Source organism: Bactrocera oleae, chromosome 2 (assembly GCF_042242935.1).
Source record: "Bactrocera oleae isolate idBacOlea1 chromosome 2, idBacOlea1, whole genome shotgun sequence".
In the NCBI taxonomy this organism is placed as follows: Eukaryota; Metazoa; Arthropoda; class Insecta; order Diptera; family Tephritidae; genus Bactrocera; species Bactrocera oleae.
In genome coordinates, this window is record NC_091536.1 from 21,821,672 (window position 1) to 21,844,028 (window position 22,357).

General features: G+C 35.4%; 2 protein-coding genes across 4 annotated transcripts in view; one reads left to right on the plus strand and one right to left on the minus strand.

The window, feature by feature from the left end:
• The window catches only part of pum (pumilio), a 369,798-nt gene that overhangs the window by 112,571 nt on the left and 234,870 nt on the right, over positions 1-22,357 (plus strand). The gene's annotated exons all lie outside the window — the stretch shown is intronic.
• On the minus strand, positions 9,785-12,251 carry LOC106621435 (ecdysone-induced protein 74EF). The gene is made up of 2 exons (XM_014240311.3): positions 11,957-12,251; positions 9,785-11,848 (listed from the first exon to the last, which is right to left on the minus strand). The coding sequence occupies exons 1-2, from the start codon at positions 12,043-12,045 to the stop codon at positions 10,243-10,245; spliced, it is 1,695 nt and encodes a 564-aa protein (XP_014095786.3). The 5' UTR covers positions 12,046-12,251; the 3' UTR covers positions 9,785-10,242.

Sequence of the window (22,357 nt, forward strand, 5' to 3'; positions counted from 1 at the left end):
ACTGCCACAACAATTTTATTTAATCACTCACATCAACGTCAGCAGTTGCAAGATTTGTTTTCGCAATTGTTTTTTATTTTACAATAATCACACTGACCACACACATGCTGACATATTTACATACATACCATATGCACTATGTACATCCATATTCAACTTTTTATTCTATGTTTTCGCTTATTTTGCACTACATATGTTGTTGTGATGTGATGCATTGTGACATGTTGACGACAGCAGCGCTCGTCGTCAGCGCCAACAAAAAGTAATATTAGTAACAGCAAAATATTGCCGCAAATATGATGACCCACATATTAAATATCTCCATTTAAAGTTATTTAGTTGGAGAAAAAAAAAAATAAAAAAAATAAAAACAAAGGCAATAAAATATAAATTTTTTTGATTAAATATTTACTTATAACATTAGTATTATTATTAATTTTTATATGTATTTTCAATGCTTTACAGTTTATTTTGAAATCCTTCGCTGGTATTTTTAAATACTTCGATTTGTCTACGCAGCTCAATTAAGAGCTTTTTGTTTGTAAATAAATGTGATTTAAGTTTGTCCACTTATATAATACATATCAATTCATAACGCGATTATTTTATTCACTTTATCACCTGCGGACTGGGTTTCTTACGCACACGTTAAATCAGCTTTGCTAGTTTTCTCCAAAGATGAAGTGAGAGCTTATTGAAAACTTTGGCCGCATTCATTCATGCATAAGTATTTGCCCACAAATCGATTTCATCTTAAGAAATTATAAGCCTATTTTTTTGCTGCTATACTGGTATTGAAACATGCAATTGTTTGCAAAGGTTTTACAAGAAATTAATTATTTTAGTAGATTAAAAATTTAAAAAAAACAAAAAAAAAATTGTAATTTACATCAAGAATAACCAAAATAAACCAAATACTTCATATTTGCTGATATGACAATATTTTTTATAAATATCAAAAGAAAAGTCACTAGTTTGAAATGTTATATATGTATATATTCATTTTCTTTTCCTCTTGCTCCTGCCGTTTGCACTTCTAACCCTCTGCTAACATCTAACAATTATTTTTGGCTGCAAACTCATAACAAAGTCAAACTACTGAACTACCGAAAAACTTTAACTTGCCCATTAGGGGTGTGCCTTTCTAATTGTGGCAACTGCAAAGCACTTGTACTGCTGCTACAACTAAGAAGTCGATTTTGCAAATGCATAACTGTATATATATATAGATATACAATAAACAATATACAATATACAATATTTAACATAGGCGATTACAACTAGTTACTGTTTGTTGCACAAGGTTCTAGAAACATACTTACTACATACATACATATACAGCTAAAAGCATTTGTGCCTGTACACAGCAAAAGCCAGTCTATTAATTAAATTGAATGTTTACACTATCTGCCTGCTTCGCAACCCGTTGAAGCTGCCACTAAGAGTTATATGCATGTGCCTTTTCCCAGCCATATCAGCACCCTAACTCAATTCCGCATATTAGTCTGTTCATGTGTAAACAAACTGCTGTATTTGCCCACTTGTAGCTCTTCAATGTTTACCGAAAAGTGTAGATTACACTACTCAGTTTCATTTCCAAACAGCAGACTTCTTGTTTAACAACTCGTTCATATTCACAGCTCCACTTCTACAAAATATAAAACTCTCGAAGTGTTGCGCGTTTGCTCCAAATAAGTTTGCTTTTCATTGCACATTCAATTATATAATATTTTCCTATACATATAATATAACATATATACAATACATAAATATACAAAATATACATATACATGTAAGTTTGAGATGGAATGACCCATACATATTTTCGTTTGTCGAGTATTGTAGTAGTATGTTGTGGAAGAGTGACCACATTTGCATATTTCCTTCCTGACCTTCCTGAGTCTGTTTGTGCAACGCGTTCTATTGCATACAACAACATGCCAACAATTCAGTCGTCATATAATTTGTTTCTGAATTTATGAAAATTGAAAATGTATAGGATATCACCACTATAGTAACAGCTTGTGGTCTTAATTTGTTTGTCTGGAAGTTTGTCTGAGAACGACTACATTATGAAATATACCATATATGTATGCAATGCTTTATGTTTGCCTCGATGTGTCGCTTGTAAGTTGCGTTGCTAACCAGACAAAGCGCGAGTATGGTATTCACCGGGCTAGAAAAAAATGGCATGTCTAATCATTTTCGATAATAAGTCTTGAGTTAACAAATTGCAAGTTTGTTCATATTGTGAAGAGCAGAAAAACTTAAACAAACTGTCTTTATATATGCATCCACCCTATACTAATCTAACAGCGCCATCTATCAGTTAATTTTGGGTCTGTGTATTAGATGACATGTTAAGGGCGTATTCTAATCTCTAGAGGCATGAATTTTAGGTAATTTTTAGTGTCGTAAAAAAGGCAATCAATATTTTTACCATCTATTTTTTTTTACCAGTTATTAATTTTAAAAGAGTACAGAAAAAAATTTAAATAAAGGTGATAATTTTAAAAATTTCCAGCTGATGAAGTGGGGGCCCCAAAAAATTGTCACATGAGCATACCCATGATTTCAACCCACCTAGTCATCTGAAATGAATAAAAGATTATCAAACTGCAATGATGTCGCAATTTTATGAACTAGCGATAAGTAAAGACATTTTTTGGCAAAATGGCGACTGTTGGAAATTAAAAACGATTTTATTCACTAATGTTTTTTATATTCTCGTATTTTTTAAAAATAGTAAAAGTTGAAATTTGGGAATGAGGCTAGTTCATACGCGAGAGAGGTTTATAAAAAAGTAAATCGGTTCAGTAGAACTCGATAAATCATGGTGTCGTATTGAAAATGTATGGTCTGAGAAAAACGCATTTAAAGTTAAGCGTAAAGTCTTTTGTTCGATTAGACGCAGCCGAACCAGTTTGGAAACCGTTTCAGTAAAATGTCTATATCTCCGAAAATAATTTAAATTTTCAAAAATTCCTCTCGTAGACATATTCTTAAATAGTTAAACTTTGAAAATATGAAAACAAATTTTGTATTGCAGAAAACTTGTAAAATTTTATTTTTGTATATTTAGATAATCATAAAAGGTAAAAATGATATTTGAGTAAAACGTTCGACAGATAAGACAGATACAATAGCTAAATTCAAAAATATTTATATAAACAACTAAAGCAATTAGTTTTTTTTTATAAAACTTATTCTTTCCAAATCGCTTAGTAACATATTTACCCGCATAAGCTTTCAATTATAACCTAACAACTTTTTTCTGTGCGCCATGGCGTATAAGTAACCGAAACGCATGTCTTGGACTAGAACTGGAATTGCACACATACATATGTATTATATATATGCTTAAGTATGCAATTAAATGTGCAATCATGCTAAAGCTATAATCGCCAGCTCTAGCAGAAATAATAATAAAAGTGTGTGCAATTAATAGAATGAAATGAAATGAAATGTTTGCAACAGTGCAAAAACATTTATGTATATCTTTTTGTGTTAACTTATTGGTAGCTGCATTTAAGAAGTTTACGCATAAAAATACTTGAATGAAAAATAATTGATAAAAGCAGCAACAACATATTACTCGCTGTTGTAATTTTGTTTGTGCAACAACAGCAACAAAAAAGCAAGCACAACGGAAATAACAACAGCAATGATTGTTGCCGAGTGCATAAGTTGTTGCAGCAGTTGTGACACTTTCATTTCACACAGCAATACTCGGATGCATATACATACATATATACATACATAGATACTGCCACATCAGCTGCAGCTGTTGTTGTGGCAACAATAAATTGTCTTAATAAATATGTAAATGTAAACATATTTTGCAGTAAATAATTGCTTTGTGGGTGTTATCTTCCGAATTTGATTTTCAAATTTATGTAGGTAATTAAAAGTAACAGGATAAATAATAACAAAACCGAATGGATTTATGGTTGCGCATAAAAGCCGATGCGACGCACCGCAATGCAGTTATGTGAACTTAAGTGCTTTCGTATATATCAATATACATATGTAGAGGCTACATATATACATACATACTAACAAATAATTAGTCACTAAGAGTTAATGGCTTAATAGCAGTTAAAGTAAAATTTCTTATTTTATTTCATTTCAACGTAATGAAAAGTGTGCACAATTAGCACTTTATTGTATAATGCATTTTTATTACTCTAAAACTGTATATCTATAAAAGAAAGAGAAATGAAAAAGACAAAAAAATGTTTTAAAGAATTTTATTTCAGGCATTGACTAGCGCTATTTAATATTTTTCTCCTGAATAGCAAATTATCGTTTGGCACGCAATATATATATTATGTATTATGTATAATATATATATTATGTATAAATATATAGATGTATATATAAATGATAAGCATGACGAGTTGAGTTGATTTAGCCATGTTCTCCTGTTGGTATATACGCAAACTAATACCTCAGTTGTTGCGACTTCGATCATTCCTTTTGCACACATCTTTTTAAATACTGAGCATTAGAGAGTGTTAGAACAAGTGTAAATACATAAAAATATATATTTTAGGTTTTAATTTGGATTAACTCAATAATTAATAATTTCGTCACAATCATGATTTTCACTAGAACGTCTTGAATATAAAGCAATGTAAAACTTACTTTGCTAATACCGTGCGTCTAAGCTAATTTGATCGTTTATCTGTTCTCGTTAATTAGCACACCTTTTACTAGTTTATACCAGTTTTAAATTGTGGGGAATGTGTCGTATATAATTGACTAGGGTATCAATATATCCAGTATGAGTATTTATTGAAAATAAATTATCATTAGCTGTTCCATAAAGTACCACCCAATAACGCTTATATCCTACTGAGGTTAGCCGATAGTCAAAAATCAGCTGGATATCTGTTGCTTGGGATATGACTCGTGCCGTCTAGGATTCAGCAATATTATAAGCGTTACTGCTCATTTCAATGGTGGTGGCTGATGCAAACCGGAAATTAATTTTATCTCACAACGTAAGGGAGTGAAATTGCGAAAACAAAGCAGATATCAGTATGAAGAATTTTAATTTTAAATTCACATAGTATATATGTGTATGTGTGTGTGTATGTACGTGCTTATGTAACGAAATTAATTTCTCTTATGAAATTAATGCGCTGTCGCCACGCACCGCACACCATGGTCGCACCCATAAAACCAGACACACACACACACCGATATTTTTTTTTTTTGTTTTTTTTTTGTTTTCGCGCATAAAATAGTGGATGATGACAACATAACCGCACAGTTTGTGGCATATAACAACATGACAATGGTGTCAGCAATGGCGTCGGCAGTGTATCGCATATTCGTACGAAAAACAAAAACAAAGCACGATGTGTGACTCTAAAAAAAACTTCCTGCGGCTTGAAATACCATTAACGCGTTTACATTGGCAGTATCAACGCCATCGCTAGCGTCAACGTTAGCGCATTTGCCTTGACTAACAGCTGCAACATCAGCAGCATCCTGTTGTAGCTTCCCTCGCTCTGGTATCTGTATGTCGTGTGTATGTAGTGATGCAGTTTGTGCTGGCAAGCCAGTCAAAATAATTTGTCATGCTGTGTTGGCATAATTTGTCGCCATTTGCAATTTGTTGTTATCAAATGCTGTGAATACTTTTCATTGCCAGCACTTCATTTGTTGTTTTTGGCTTTGCTGTGACAGCTCATCACTTGCTTTCGCCGTTTTATATATACATATATATTCTTGTAGTTTGCCACGTGTAAATGGACAGCTGAGTAGCTAATTTGACACCGTTATTGCCACGCCCACCATTTACCTCATATTTCTCGTTCCGAACAGTGATCTAAGCGCATAAAGTCTGCAACGCAAAACAGTGGTGGCCATAATAAAGTGAAAAAAGTCGCAGCTAAAATTTTGTAACTTTTATCACCGCCGTTTAGCGTCGCATACATGACCGTATATATGCATATATACCTTTGTATATCTAAGAGTTGCAAGCGCTTTGAAAAATCGTTTCACAGAAAAAAAAACAAAAAAAAAATTGTAAGGTAAAAATATTACTACGCACACCCCTCTACGAAGATAAATGACAATTGTTGTATACGTTTTGTGGCTTCTGTGGAAGGGGCTGTGGCGAGTGTGTACGAAAATGCACAAGCATACAATTCATTAATTTAATTAATTAGCGGTATTAAGTAGTTGACCAACCCAACGTTAGCACGCACATCGTCTACGCAATTCCTTGTCTCTGGCACCAAAATTCATAGCTACACGCTATGCATTACTTATTCTCCAGAGCGCCTGCTCCTACAACAGTCGCAGCTCCAGTTGCGGCAGTGTCTCTCGGCTATGCGGCAGCTAACGTAAGTTGAGCGTCAAGTGATAAACGGCTTGTCTTGGTTGTCAAGTGTAGCGATAGCTAGTAATCCAGCTACGTAAGGTGGGATTTATGTGTTGCATGGACGCCATTGCATAATAATGTTAATATTTTATTAGTATTTACTTAATTCAAATAAAACTAACTGCGAACCTTTTTATAACCCTTAATAGGGTATATTGAAATTTACCACGTAGTTTGTAATACGCAGAAGGAAATAGCAGAGACTATAAAATATATGTATGTATATATAAATGATTAGCGTTACGAGCTATGTCGATTTAGCCATGTCCATTTGTCTATCCGTCTATGTATACGCGAACTGGAAATTTGTCGGAATCGCCGATATCGGAATATTATTGCATATAGTTGCCATACAAACTCAATGCTCAAGATCAAGTGCTTGTATGGAAAACACTTTTATTTATCAAGATATATGCATGAAATTTGACATGGATTGTTGTCCAAGACGACGCTGACATCTCCGAACATATTGTACAGAATGAAAAACTACAACGTATAGCTGCAATACAAACTGATGAATCAAAATCACCAAAAAATTATTTTATATTCTTTTATACCAAAAAATATGAACCTTCACAGGTGCCGCAGAGTTATAGCTTCGTAATGAGGTTTCTAAAAAATCCGCAGTTTATATAATACTACATGATATGAGCTTTAGCAGAAGAACTGCGGACTAATGCCACGAATTTCTGTTCTTGATTATACAACTTTTAATTTTCGTCTTTAAAAACGTATCTTCTACTCTACATATTGGAAATTAATTTAATTAAAAAGTTTAAACATATACATGTAATAGTTTGCGCGCGTAAAAGTATGCAACATTTTTTATTTCAGCCAAACTAATTAACCACTGCTACTACAAGCGCGCCTGTCGCATTTTGCTATTGTATTATCTGCTTAAATGTATGTTTTTTTTTTTTAATTAAAAACTTTGACTTAAACAATCAAAATTTTATTGTGTCGCTTTGATGCTTAACGTTTGCATTTTACGACACACCGCCACATACCTTTTGATGCGACAACTATATTTTCAGTGAGTTTAATGATATGACATAAATTTTGCTTACGAGGGAAGAATACATCTACAACATATATAGGTTGGTTGAAAAGTTGGTTGCTCTCTATCTACGCGAAGGACGACCAAAAACCGCAACCACACCAGAAGTCATTGAGCAAGTTCATAATATTGTTAGTGAAGATCCCAGTTTGACTAAGCGTGAAATATTTAATGCCATAGGCATCTCAGACAAACGAGTACTTCATATTTTACATAAATTAAGAATTACATATGAAAAAGCTGTTTGGGAAGTTAGTGTCGCACACGTTAACAATTCAAAAAAAAAAAAATGGATCGAAAACAAATTTCTCAGAATGATTTGGAGCGTTTTAAGCAGAATTTTTCGCATCGTTTTATAACTGTGGATGAGACTTGGATCTACCACCAAGATCCTAAATTGAAACAAGAACGTTTACAGTGGACTGAATGGCTCCCAGCGACTACTACCTCTTCAGAAACCTGAAAAAATTCTTTCGTGTAAAGCGTTTTTCGTCGAATGAAGAAGCTATTACAGCCGTGGACTTGTATTTTGCAGAGCTTTCGGAAAGTCATTATAGGGATAGCATGAAATTATTGGAGTATCATTGGAATAAGTGTATTGAAGTTAGGGATATTATATTGAATAGCAAAATATATTTCGTAGCAAAAACAGTATTTTTTCATTTCGAGCGCAGAAACTTTTCAACCAACCTGTACGATATAGTTTTTAGTTTTTTAGTCCCAACTATTACGTGCAATTAGCAACTATTGTAACAGTGCATAGTTCACGGAGCTGTTTGCTTTCGACGCCTGTCACATTGAGATTATTACTGATTGGTTTTTTTTTTTTTACCAGTCGTGTACTATCGCTTTCGTGTTTCTAGTTATAATTGGTAGATTACTTATGAACCTAATATCACTGAACGCGGATATTTTTAATTCGTTTACTCATTCATTTCAATTTCTCTTATCGAAAGGATGTAACTCCATGTAATATTGGAGTGCTTATAAGCGTCCTATGCAATCTTAAAGTTATTAATTGAAACGTATCGTATTGCAGTGATGTCGTATGAGTGAAATGGAATTTCTATATCCTTCTCACTCGGATTGCTCACGACAGTGTTCTTTTTCCTATGCAATATGTTTGGCTTCTCTCCATACGTATATATATGTATGTATGTATGTGCCCGCCACAGTGGAGAGGGAGATGGTTAATTGAATTTGTGTGACAATTTCATTACGTAATTACGTAAGAAAATCCACGGGTTGCAATTTATTGTACATTTTAATGTTTCAATTAAGTGATTCTTTGCAGCATTGCCGTATAATAGCTGAGCAATTATTTAAAAAAATATTTCGCAAATTGTATGCAGACTGTTTTATGCTTTGTTTTAAAAGTCAGTACCGATTGTTGATCTGTCACTTAATACACGTTTGATTGAATAGTCTCGTGAAGTCATATATATATATTGATTCCACTTAAACTTCGTGCGGTTGGAAATTACTACTCTGCCTTACATATTGAGCTGTAATGCTTTTCTAATTTTCATACATAATTGTTTTGATTAGACACTTGAAGTGAAGTGAACTCGACGGAAAGCCAATAAATAATTTTTTAACTCTTTCTATTCCATTCAAGATTTACGTAACTGCAGAACTATAGCTTTATGTTATATATTTGACGTACACCTTAATGTTACTACTTTTTAGTTTGATTCGTTAAAGCTTTTTTAAAGCGATTTTTTTTTTATTTGCTTAGTCTTAAGGTAAAATTTTTGGATAAAAAAAAGAGAAAATTTAAAAAAAAAAAGTTATGTTTTAACATCTCGGCCCACTCTTTTTGGAGAAAAAAGATTTTTTTTTTGTCATTTCGGCCCACTCTTTTTGGACAAAAAAATTGTTTGGTTTAAACTCTTCACATTTATATAAAAATTACCGAATTTGATTACTTTTGACTCAAAATTTATTTTAACGCCTAAGGAAAGCATGTTGTCGTTTAAGACTTGTTTTTAAACGCCAATAATAACCTCAAAAATTTTTTTTATGTTGATAACTTTTAATTGGTCAGGAAGAGGACTCTCCACAGCTTCTAGAACACTTATCAAAATAGTTTTTTACGAAATAAAAATTTTAACTCAACATTTACTTTAAAAGTGCGTAAAATTTTTTTTTTATAATCTACATATTTGACACTCAGGCTAAGCAAAAAAAAAAAAAATTTCGCTTCACCCTAACATACTCTATATTTAAATTTTAAATTTAATATTTTTACTTATAATTTTAAATCAAACAACAACGCCTTTCTAGGGCACTAATCAATAAAATACCATAATGCGTTTTTCAGCCATTTTTTTGTGATATTACTTTCAAACATGCGAAACGCTATTATTGCCTACAGTTCAAAGGGGAATGTTAATAAATTAAGCTAATCGTAAATGTGATAACTTTCTCACTGGCCGTCAATCCACTTAACCTGCTTATGGTTTGCTAACCAATCTAAAAATGTATATTGCTGCTGCTACTTCTTCTGTTCCCAGCACACCTGTACATGCAATGTTTACTCAGCTGCAGCTAGGGAATATGGGAATAGTCGTGCGAATTTGCAATTATCACAGCACAACACTAATAACGACTAACGGTACAATTCGTCTACAAGATCGAGCTGCCAAAGTGAGCATTGTGAGGGTGGTGTTGTTGTTCTTATTTGTATAGTGATGTAGTTAGTCAGCACGGTAGCAAATGAAGTTATTCAACTGACCAGTGACAATTCAAGCTGTCGCTAAGCATCTAGACGTCGCAGCAAAAGCAATTATTGCGTCAGAATGCGATTTCGATTTAGCTTTCGTTTGATGCGGTTTTTGTGTTTCTTGTAGCGTGGTGACACTGGGTACTTGTGATGCTGCTGCTGCTGCGGTTGCGTTGGTGGTGTCTGCCGAACATCAAAGTCACTTGCAGTGGGACCAACGACGTTAATTGGTTGTGCTGTGGTGATGAGTTGTTGCTGCTGCGACTGCAATTGTTGATGACCTAAAATGCCAAATGCCTGTGCTGCAGTGTAACGATGTTGTTGCTGTTGCGATTGTCGATATGGTCGAATTTTGTGCTGTGTAGCAGTTGCTGGTGTCGATGGTATTACCGCATATGCTCCATAGGCTGTTGTCGGCTGATAACTAACCGGATTAACACCTATCTTGACGTCACCTTCAATGCCATCAAAGTAGTTGTTCTTGTGGCTATTGTAATCGAATTGCTGCACGTCATCGTCATAGTCATTAGCGCTGTTGTAGGCTGTGGAGGAGGGCGAAAGGGCGGTGGTCGTTGGTGGGCGGCTGGAAAAGAACAACGTTGCATCGTCATCGAAGTCGTAGTCATGGTCGTGGTTGTCGTGATCGTCGTCACCAACACTGTCGCCGTCATTTGTATCTTCAACTTCGTCCGCGTCGGTGTCGTTGTCTTCAGCAGATGTTGCAGTGGTATAAATGTCATTATTGTTGTAGTGCTGCTTGTTTTTGTTATGCATGTGCTTATGATACTTGTTGTAGTTGTTGTTGCTACTAATTACTGGCGGTGCCCTTAACATTTGCACTTGTGGCTTTGCCTGTTGCATAAAGTAATTGGCTCCATAGAATTGTTGCTGCTGGTTTTGTTGTTGTTTTAGTTGCTGTTGGTATTGTTGTCGCATAAGCTGTAGCTGTTGCCGATATTGTTGCTGTGGTGCTGAGTTTAAACGAAATGCTGCCGCAGCATCTCCTATTTCCGACAGCCCTGCTCCACGGTATTTCTTCTTGCGTCGTAAACTTGTCGTCGGATATTTACCGTTTGCGTAAGTACGTTGCAGATCGGCTAAAAAGTCATCCGACAACGATGTGTTTGTCTCAGTAGCACCGCTATCGCTGTTTTCATCTTCTTCCTCACGGCTTGTGCCTGCTGTTGCTGCCGCTGCCGCCGCTGCTGCTGCCAAAGCGCTCATAAGTTCCATATGTTGTACGAGTTGTTGCGTTTCGTCCGGCATAGTTAACATACCGTCTTGTTGCATGTTTGCACTATTGCTACCCTCGCCACCGCCGCTGCCAAATAGCGCCGGGCCATAGTTGGGCTTCAAATCGAAAGCTCCCGGTGTATACAACAAGTGCTCAGATATGCCGCCGGCAGTCAACTCATCGCCGTAGGCACCCATTTCGTGGTGATTGTGTGACATTATTGGTGGAGTTGATGGAGTTGGTCTTACGGCTCTTCGGCCGTGTTTTGCTGCTTGATTTGGATACTGGGCGTGTAGTTGCGGTTGGTAATACGGCTTGTGTAGGTTATGGTAATAGTGATGTGGCAAGTGGTGGTACTTGTGGTGGTTATGTTGCGAGGGTTTGTGCAATTTATGCTTGCGCGCCACCTCCGGCATTCGCACTTTGATGTGCACACTATAAGCCGCAAATGAGAATAAAAAAAAAATGAATAATAATAATAAAGTATTGAAGCAACGTTATGCAAAAATAAATAGCGTAGTAATTCCCTTTAGTCATACTCACTGTTCATCGTCATCGGCTGCGCGGCACCAGCCCACATTCAGCACACACAAAACGCACACCGCGGCCAGCCACGCGTAACAGTCGGGCATGCTACCACAGCGCTAACCGTCTACAATAATTACACAACACACACACTTGTGCCTAAAAATCTTCACTCAACACTACTGTTATTTTTATCCTTGTTATGTTTTTTTTTTTATTTATGCCAAAGCGTGAGGCTTGCAGGCTTGCTCGCATGCATTTGTTATCCTTCCGTCCGCATTTGCACAATCGTCTATTACTAATGACAATTTCGCAACGCTCGCGGTTACTTTTATTTGTGTGCATTTCTCCAGCGTCAGCCACATTCTCCCTTCCACATGATATTGCAATACTTTCTTTAGCGGTTCATCGCCGCCAAACGTTGTACAACGTCTAATGTTGCACGCATTGTTGTTGATGTGGCGCGCATTTGCATGCATATTTTGCTTATTTTGTTGTTGTTTTCCTGCAGTTTGTTGTGGTGTATTGCTCCATTTCACAAGATCAAATTTCGTTCATTGCTCACGGAGCATTGTAGTTGGCTCCAAAGTGATTGCGCTCACTCATGGTTCGAGTGGACCATTGCACTGTTAAAAAACATTTAATTGCTGCGGCATTATTTAATTTTTCACAGCAGGGTAACGGCTGGCAGGTTAGGGGCTTTAAGTATTCTGGAAAGATAAACGATGACTAAGCATTATTTTCTATTGACTTCGATTCAGCTATATAGCTAACTTTAGTTATTTCCCGCTACTATCGTTTGAAGACTTGTTATCAAAAATGTATTCATTTAATATCCACGTTCGCAACCCTGCTTTGATGCCTATTTGTACATGTGAAGACATCGCCTCGGTAATATAAATACAGAATTTTCTCTTTGACAAAATCTCCTGTTTACAACTAGATTGCGGAAGCCTACAGAAGCCAGTACACTTGTAAACGCAGATAACCATTGTGAGTTTACACTATTGGGTTGCCATTATGAGACAGTATTTTCTAATAAAATAGGAGGCAGTTCAACTACCATACTTACTTAATGACGACCGGAGAAGAACGTACTCTGAACAGTGTCATTTTAACGGAACCTAGAATACCTTGGTAACAAGGCCAGGGTTTAACCAAATCCAACTAAGGGTCCTAGGCAATGTCCGTGTCGTTCAAATTATCAAAAAAAGTCCGTAGAAGTCGAAGGCCGTGTAAGCCGCAAGTTATAGGCGAACCTACGTTTCCGTATTAAAATTAGCTTAAAATATTACAACGAAAGCGATGCGAAGAATCGAAAGAAATATGAATTCGATTACCTAAAAATTTGTTAATAAATTAAATAAAGTTGGTTCCGATTACTGGAATTTGAGCAGCCTTTGTAGTAGTTTCTTAAAATATAGCGTAATTCTCCTTTTTTATTTCAATATGTGTTCCACAAGTTCAATTACTGATTTTATTCTCTCAGTGTATAATTTTTTTTTTTTTTTTTAATATAAATTTCGTTGTTGATATACGACCAACCATCCAATCTTGCACACATTGTCTGGCTTTTATTCACTGTGCCGCATCCAAAGACTGTTTTACGCAAATCCGTTACATTTATTATTATTATTTTAAATATCCAGCTTACACCAGTAAATATAAATCTGTTCAATCTATTTGTTCCACTATGCGTAGACATCTACTGTACATACGAGTACGCACCATACAGACTGATATATTTGCTGAAACTCACTTTCGATTTCATAGCTGAAGCCAATGCACAATTATAATATATCGCTAGCTTTGGTGTTCCAATGAAGGTCAAATATTGCTAGCAATTACCATATACTGACATTGTTATGGCTTTGAAAAATTCAGAAATATATGTAAGTACATAGTAAGTGCGAGAAGTGCGTGCAAAATGAAAGTTGAAAAGTGAGATTTTATGATACAATCGTTTATTACTTGCCTCGCTTAAAAAAAAAAAGAGCATCAGGTCTCTTATAGAAAATCAAAACAATCCGTCAGATTTTTCTGTTCTGCCATCTCTCCTTCGCTTCGTTCAGGGTAAACACAAGCGTTAATAACTACATAAATGCTTTTCAATGAGCTTAGCTAAGTTGCACTTTAGCGACACCTGAGCTCAGCTGGTGAGCATTATTGCGCTTCCTCTTACCCATTAATCCATAAGAAGCTAAGAATATAAGTCGCTTTAAAATGTTCAGTAAATATATAAGTGTATAAGTAATAATATGTACATAGTTGTAAATCTTAAAAGCTTTTTGAAGAGGTAACAGATTAACCGAATACGAAATATCTGTAACTCTTTTAAATATTAAGACTTCTAAAGATTTAAAAATGTTACGTTAGGATTTTAAACTGTGTGGATAAGAGATATATTTAAAAAGATAAGCAAATATACTTGAATTTTTTTTCTAAATTTTCTCCTATAAATGGCGTTATTGGGACGATTGCATGTACATATTTTTTGGTGTTTTTACATAAATTTAAATTAAAACAAAATCAAATAACTAAGCTTTAAAACGACAAAAAATGTTTACAAAATGCTTTTCCTTAGTATCTGGTCACCCTTGACTGAGAAAATGTATTACGAAATACATATCCACGTATACAATTAGAAACCTGTTAATAAAACCTACGTAAATGGCGACAAAAACATTTAGCGCAATTGAAATACGAGCGGAAACGGATGCCAGCGGTCAACTATGACGTAGACCGCAAAAAAAAAAAAACAAATAAATAAATAAAATTAAGTTGCATAAAGTCCAGCTGTATAATTTTTAAGGGCTCAAACATGAAACTGATATTTCTCTCTGCGACCACCATATGCTCTAATTACTGTCTGACCGCATATAAACTGCCCAAACGTTAAGCTTAAACTTCTACGTAGTTGGTAAAAATTATAAAAATTTCATCATTATGGGGGTACCCTTTAAGAAATCGCCTACTAATAAAGACAATTTTGTGTCAAATTACTAGTAAAACTAACCAAAATTTTATTAGTACGCGAATGTTTAACTTTTCAGATCGAAAACCTGTCAAGTCATTGTATGGCGAACTGTATAGAGAAAATGCACAAAAAATGCTGTATTTTGAATGTCTAAACACATTAGCATAGCTTGTTTACAGTTTATGCTAGTTTTATTTAACACTGATGCGGGTTATTGCACTCTCTTTAGTTTAACGCTCTTAAAGTGAACTCCCATTATTCAGAACGCTGCTTGAAAGGCTCACTGTTAATATAAGATCATTTAAGAGTTTTGTGTGAAATGGTCGCAAAGCAACTACAAAAGCGATCCGCAAGGTTTAAACCTATTAGAAAATGTAACAGGCGTGAAGATTAACAAGTCATGATTATAACGGGTTATCCAAGTAGAAGTACTTTTCCAATAATCTTTTTTTTTTTGACAAATCAAGCATTAGTCATATCAAGCTGTCAGGTTTTTTTGGTTCAGTATTGTTTGGCATTTCATCATGGAAAGACTTAAGCTTGAACAATGTTTACAAATCGTTCAATTTTATTACGAAAATTCACGTTCTGTAAAGAATATGTTTCGCGCGCTTCGCTCAACTTATGGTCAGAATAATCGGTCTACTGAGCGCACTGTTCGCAACCCCATCACCCATCTTGAGACCCAGCATTCATTATTTGGTTAATATTCGTCCGAATAGACCACGCCCAGCACGTAGTGGGGAAAATATAGCGGCCGTAACTGAGAGTGTACACGAAGACCGTGGAGAGTCAATCGTCGCCGTTCGCAGCTACTCAGACTGATATATGGAATGACTTGGCGCATTTTACGTCGAAATCTTAAATTGAAAGCGTACAAAATACAGCTTGTGCAAGAACTGAATCCGCTCGACCTTCCCAAGCGACATCGCTTCGCTCTATGGGCTCTTGAAGAGTCGAAATACTCGAAGGAGTCATCAAAAATTGTACTCAGGGGATGGAATCTAATGAGATATAGACGCGGCCAGCATTTGAAAAAGATAATGCTCAAAAAATAAATGTCAAAGAATGTTTTTACGAATGCTAATAAATTTTTCTTTAAAACAGTAGTAGGGAACCTCGCAATGGATCACCCTATAAATATATGTTACACGTTTATGAACTTTTAGTTCTGGTCTTGCTTCTCAGCATTAGCAGCTATTGGCGAGCGGTTTGCCTAAATTGCGTTTTGTTAGCTACTAAGAATTAGTCAGTAGTGCTTACAAAATGTATAGGCTAAAGCAGAACTGAAACGTTAGAATAGAAAAACTGAAACATAAACGCCTGCAGTTAAAAGGGGAGTCTCATACTAACCTCAAATAGGCATGTCTCTTACTCCAGACAAAGCTGCAGATTGTTAAAAGAAAAAAACGATAAGAAAGAGTTATTTTGCTTTCTAACCATCGTTCGTCTGCAGTCGTTAGGTCCCCATGAATCCCATTTTACTGCAAATGGCAAATGACAAGAAACAAAATATATTTAGAACTTATAACACTTAGCAAGTGACATTGATGATCTACCCCTCGTGTGCAAGTACTCAAATAAAAGAGTAGGGATAAAGCATACGAAGTGAGAACTGAATCTACGCTTTATGGTTGATTATTGCTGCAACGCCGCCATGACCTCTAATCGTCTGCTCATGCAACGCTTATGTGTGCCTCGATAAGCCATAGACGTCACGAATGTGTAATATTATTATTAGTAAGCAACAACAACGTTGTGTTAGCAATTTAAGCACATTCAACGAGCGAATGCGCATTGCAGTTGAATATTGTGTGAAGATTTCATTTCATTGTAATCAAATAGCCACTCTTACAGTCACCGTTGCATTTGAGTAAGTTTACGTTGCGCCTGTTGCTTTGCCATTGTCTCGACTGTCAGGTGTTTCCTTTTGTTTTTTTAAATTTTATTTTTATTTTTATTTTTTTATTTTATAATTTTTTTTTTTGTTTTTTTATTTTATAACTTTTTTTTTTGTTTTTTTGTACATGTTGTGTGTCTGCCAGCCGCTGGTGATCTTCTTTGGCTTGTTATTTTTTGTCGGTTCGCTGATTTGGTGTTCACGTCAGCCTCTTCCATTGTTCAAGTCATTGCAGTGAATGTCAAGTTCATGAGCGTTTGCAGTGTGTTGCGCATGTTCACGATTTCTGAGCGCAAAAAGTTTCGTTTGCTTTAAAGGCTCCATTCAAAATTTAGCCATGCTTCAGTGACGTAGAAAGAAGTAGAGAAAATCTCTTGTATTGTTCGTAATTACTACATTGTAAATACATTGGCAACTGTCCACTGCAAAACGCCAACAAGCAACGAGTTGCTTTGGCCAAGTAGCGTTACGTGTGGTAATTCGTTTTTTTTTTGTGGTTTTTTGTTTGTTTTTTTTGGAGCTGGAGCTTGTTCTGCAATGCCTTAAAAGCTTTCCAAAGCTAAAAAGTCGAATGAGCTTATAAAGCGCATCATCATCAGTTTCCATTGCTTCTGTTCTTTCCAGTAAGAGCATACACCGCAGAGGTCATTGTACCTGCAGATTTTATTACGTTGTTCTGTTGTTTTCAGCATAGTTGAACTCCTTTACTTAACAGTGCGTGAATTATATGCTTTTTTATGTGAAGACAAAAAAAAATATAATTATTATGTTAATTATAACGCAGAGCAGTGCGTTTAGAGTTCAAGTTCGTGTAAAGAACCTTCGTATTTGTGAAGGGTATTATAGCTGCGGTGCAACAGAAGTTAACATATTTTCTTGTTTCCTTATGCTTTTGCCAAGTGTCTTCCGTTTGATTGCAGGTGAAATTAATGTTTTTGTAGCACAATCGAAATACGTTTTTGTGCGCCAAAATTTTTCGTTGTTGTAACCCTCATGGTTTGAAGTTCTTTTCTAAGAGATAAGAAAGCGTTTTGCGCTTTCATCGCATGCTTAACGCAAATCACTTTTTTAACCATAACAATAATCGTTTTAATTTTGTTTTGATTGCTTGCCTCATTTCGTTTCAATTAGAAAACCATCAGTTAAAGCGCAAAGAAAATAAATCAAATTAAAATAGTAAAACTTAATGTGTGCACGAGCAGTTCAAGTTCAAACCCGACAAATCGTTGTGTACGCCCCTACGACGACATTCAAAAACAAAAACAATTAGCGTAGAAAGATGAGCGCATATAAATAACGTGTCGAAATCACGAAAGTGTTGAACTATCAAAATTAATAATTCAATTAATCAATTTGACATTAAAGACCACGCCAGACAACGCAAATGCTTAAAAGCGTCAGCTTTGTTGCTGACACTGTAAGTTGTGCAGCGCTATCAACTTGAGTGCTTATGAAAATGATTGAATGCCTATTGTGTATTGGTCAGTTTGATGTGCGTGTCTAAGTTCTATGCGCCTACAACACGCCTTCTTCCCGTTTAAACGCTTCCGATGCTTTCTCAAACCACTACAACAATAAAACCACAATTCTTAGCCATTCACCGTCCATTCCGTGAATTTTTTAGCTTATATTTAAGCTCTGCTTTGTTGAAGTATCCATTAAATTGACACGAGTTGAGTGAACTTTGTTTGAACTTTTAATAGATTGTGCAAATGCTTTAACCTGTTTGTGCGTGTCTTCTATGCTGCCAAGCATCCGTTCTTTTCTCCACACTTTGTGCGAAAAAGTGTCGGTTCTTTTCTTAATGATGGCCATGGCTCATCCTTAGCGATGGCTAAATTGCGTGTTATTGGTTTATTAATTACATGTGATTTCACACCTCGTCCAGAGTAAATATTTTCCAACGAAGTGTTGTTGGTTTTGCCGAGTCGCACATAGAAATAACAATATCTGTCTGCGGTTACGAATATCATTAAGGCTTATGGTGCTTAAGACGTGGGAGTATAGAGAAATTAGTGAAATATATGTAGACTCATGCTCTTTACGCCTTCTTGTGCTGAGATTTATATATACTTTTGTAGTACGCGGTGATCTCTGGGGGTTTTTGTTTTTTTTGTTGTATGATATTTTAAAGTGATAACTCTAAACGGCTTGGAGAATTATTTATTATTAGTCGGAAACGATAACCTTGGCTTCTGTAAAAAGTTAACAAATTACTTGTAAATTTTGAAAGACTCGTACAACCTGTGTGCTTTGCAAATTAATTCTTGTTAGGTCATCTACTGTCATTTTCTTCCCTTTTGTTTTAAGTGAAGTTTGCGTGCGCTCAATGAGCATTCCACGGTATTTTAGTGAAAATTAGCCAACATTTGTGGACACCGTGGAAATGCATAAAGTTGGACGACAAAGTTAGAAATTCAAGTTTGCTACATGACACTCTTTAGCATAGACTCTCAAGCCGCATTGTAGAAATAGAAAACTTGTTACAAACTTTATACATATAGAACCGTGCAGGCACCCAAAGTATATTTGAACTGTGTATCTACTTTGCAAAGCCTTTTGACAAACAAAAAGTTGAAAAAAAGCGGGTAACAAAATAAATTAAGTTTCCAAGCACACTCTACTCTATAGTTTTATTTTAATTTAATTTAATTTTTTCTGTGCATAGTGTCTACTAAACAGAAGCTGATTATTTGACACTACACAAATCTAGCAGACAAATGAAATAAAACTAAAACCTTGGCAACAGCACCAATGTCACAACTTGTGATATGGCTAGGCTTCTATCGTGGTAAACTTGAGAAGTTTGTCAACTGCACTTGTTCGCTTGGTCGGCTAGTCAAACCGCGAAGTTCAACGTCCTGAGCAGTCGATCGTCAACTATGTGGTTTTGTTCGTCAGTGACACATCTGCCATTAAGCTTTTGGCTTCCGAAAGCATTTTACTTTTTTGCTTTGTCATATGCAGAGTTTTCAGTACGTTTGTGGTCGCATAGGCGACTGAAGATAATGGCAATACAGCCACGGTGACACAGCATATTGTTGGTGTCATGTGGTGAAAAAATAAAGTCTTAACAAATTGCAATTTCACAAGTCTGATGGAAGTGTAGATACAAGTACGTTTCGATTTCATTTGTATTTTAAAACATATAACTTTCTAAGCAAGCTACAAAAAGTACGAAGCTACCGATAGATGGCGCAGTGGTCGCATTTTTTAAATGCGACAATATACTGCTTAAAATAAACTTCGAAATACTGCAAATTGCCGGTTAAAAAAAAGCCATTGAACGTATGCAAAAATTCCAGTTTTTATTGTTAAGCTTTTTACGCAGTTCAAAGCTTCGCTGGCATATCTTAAAATAACAATGTTCTGCTTTTATAAAGACTCGATGGCAAAAGCTGTAGCAAATTATGCATTACATTTACCATAATTATATCATTAGGACCCTCAAGCTAAATTTAACAAAAACAAGAATTACAAAATTATTTTACAAAAGCAACCAGCAGTTAAATAAACCTATTTGATAAACTAAAGCAAATTGCGAGCATGAAGTGTAGCAGACCAGAAATGGTGATTACGGCTGAAGGGCAAAAACTCACACACACACGCACGCACATACACATAGATACTGTATAGTCAACCAAACGATTCAGTGAGCAGTAAATGTGCCGCTAAAGTCGTTACCATAACACTAACAACCGAGCAATAACTTAAAATAATAATAATATTTCCAATGGAGTCGCCATGGCAAGCTTAATAGTCAGTCACTGCCACGCACAGTCGATAAAGCGCAGCACCAAATAATTGTGTGCCAACGAAATTAACGCTTATACAAATGATGATGGAGCACACTTGGTTGTTATGCGTTATGCTAATTCTTATTTGTTTTCTTATATTTCTAGTTTTGTGTTAAAAGTGTCAATCGTTCAGCGATGTTTACAAAAGGCGTGTGAAATATGTGGTGCTCACGCCAGTTTCGTGGCGTGTGGTGGTTTTTTTTTTTTTTAATTTCTTTAAAAATTTTTTTTATGGCATTTCGAGTGACAAATGTCAGTGGTATTATGCTGTAGACTAATGAGCGTTAAGGAGAGAAGCTTAGCTAAACTTATTTATGACTTTTTTTTAAATTTAATTTCAATCAAATTTATTTACGAATAAATTAACGACATTCTAAAAGAATGTAGCACCGGTTGCTATAAAAAGTGTTTTTGTTTAAGATTTATGGATTTATCAGTCTATGGAAAAATAAGAGTAATTCAAAAGTGTTTTTGTTATGCAATAACTTGCTATATTGCTGCTGGTGAGCGCCTACTTGTTCTAGTTGTTTAACGCTTAAGGGGGTATTCTGGTTTAGAAGCCCGAATTTTAAACACTTTTTTGGACCCGATAAAAAAAAAGGAAAAACAATAAATATTTTTATTTTCATTCACTGACAAATATATGTAATATATAAAATGTACTCAATGTAAGTTTTGTGTTATCAACTTCTTTCTCTGTACCTGAACGTTCTGAACTCATTTTATATAATATATTCTATTTTATTATACTTCCTTTAAATTTTGTTTTTGTCTGCAACACACTTGTCGCACTTGATGTGACCATACATATAAGATATACTCGTATACGTATGTACAAGTATATACGAGTGTGCAAGTGTCGGTGAGTAACATTTGCTCACAAGCGGCTATCCGCCGCGCCTCCATCTATACCTCAGTCTTTGTTTGCTGTGTGGGTGTTGGCTGTTTCTCATTTTATTTAGCTTATTTATCTTCTCCAAACAAGCAACTCATCCACTTAGACATACCTACATAGGAATTCGTTTATTGCGGCCTCTTTTACACCATTTCTCTATTTAATATTTATTTTTCCACTAGATTGTTGGTATTGTCTATTTATTTTTATTATTATGTATTTTTTTTTGTTTCAATTTCGCCTCCTCAGTTTGATGCGTCTGTCAGTGCTTTGATTGTTAGAGTTTTTGTGTTAATATTATTATTAGCATTTCTATTTGTCTATTTATCTCGTGTTGGCAGTCAGCTCTTGTTTGTCTTTTTTATTTTATATATTTTATTTTATTTTTTTTTATTGTTGCATATTCGCGTGTTGCTCATCCAGCTGAAAAGTTTGTGTACCATTAACCACATACACACAAACTCACCTCAGTTTGTATGCCACCTTTTAGGACAGCTCCTTGCCAAGTGACAAGTTGCCGAATTGCTTGTAAATGTCAATTTGCCAGCTCGGTTTGCCGCCATGCTCAATAGCTGGTTGCCGATCGTCGCTGTTTGTTACTCATAACAAGTTTATTTCTCCACCGCATTATCTACTGCGCCGCTACGCCACACACTTCACTCCTCCTTAGCGGCTACTGTTTAAGTTTAAGTGTTGTTTTTATTACAAATTGTTAAGCACTTGTGGAAAGAAGTGTTATTTAAGTGTTTATTATTTTCTTTTCTCTTATTCCTTTCATTTCTTTTCACATAGCTGTCTGTACGTCCGTACAAGTTGTTGCTGTAGCCTCGTAGATACCAACTGCTTTTAT

Coding starts and splice junctions, on each gene's coding strand:
- LOC106621435 (XM_014240311.3), bottom strand. CDS start 12,045: ATGCCCGACTGTTACGCGTGGCTGGCCGCGGTGTGCGTTTTGTGTGTG. Junction 11,849..11,956: donor GCAGCCGATGACGATGAACA/GTGAGTATGACT, acceptor TGCGGCTTATAG/TGTGCACATCAAAGTGCGAA.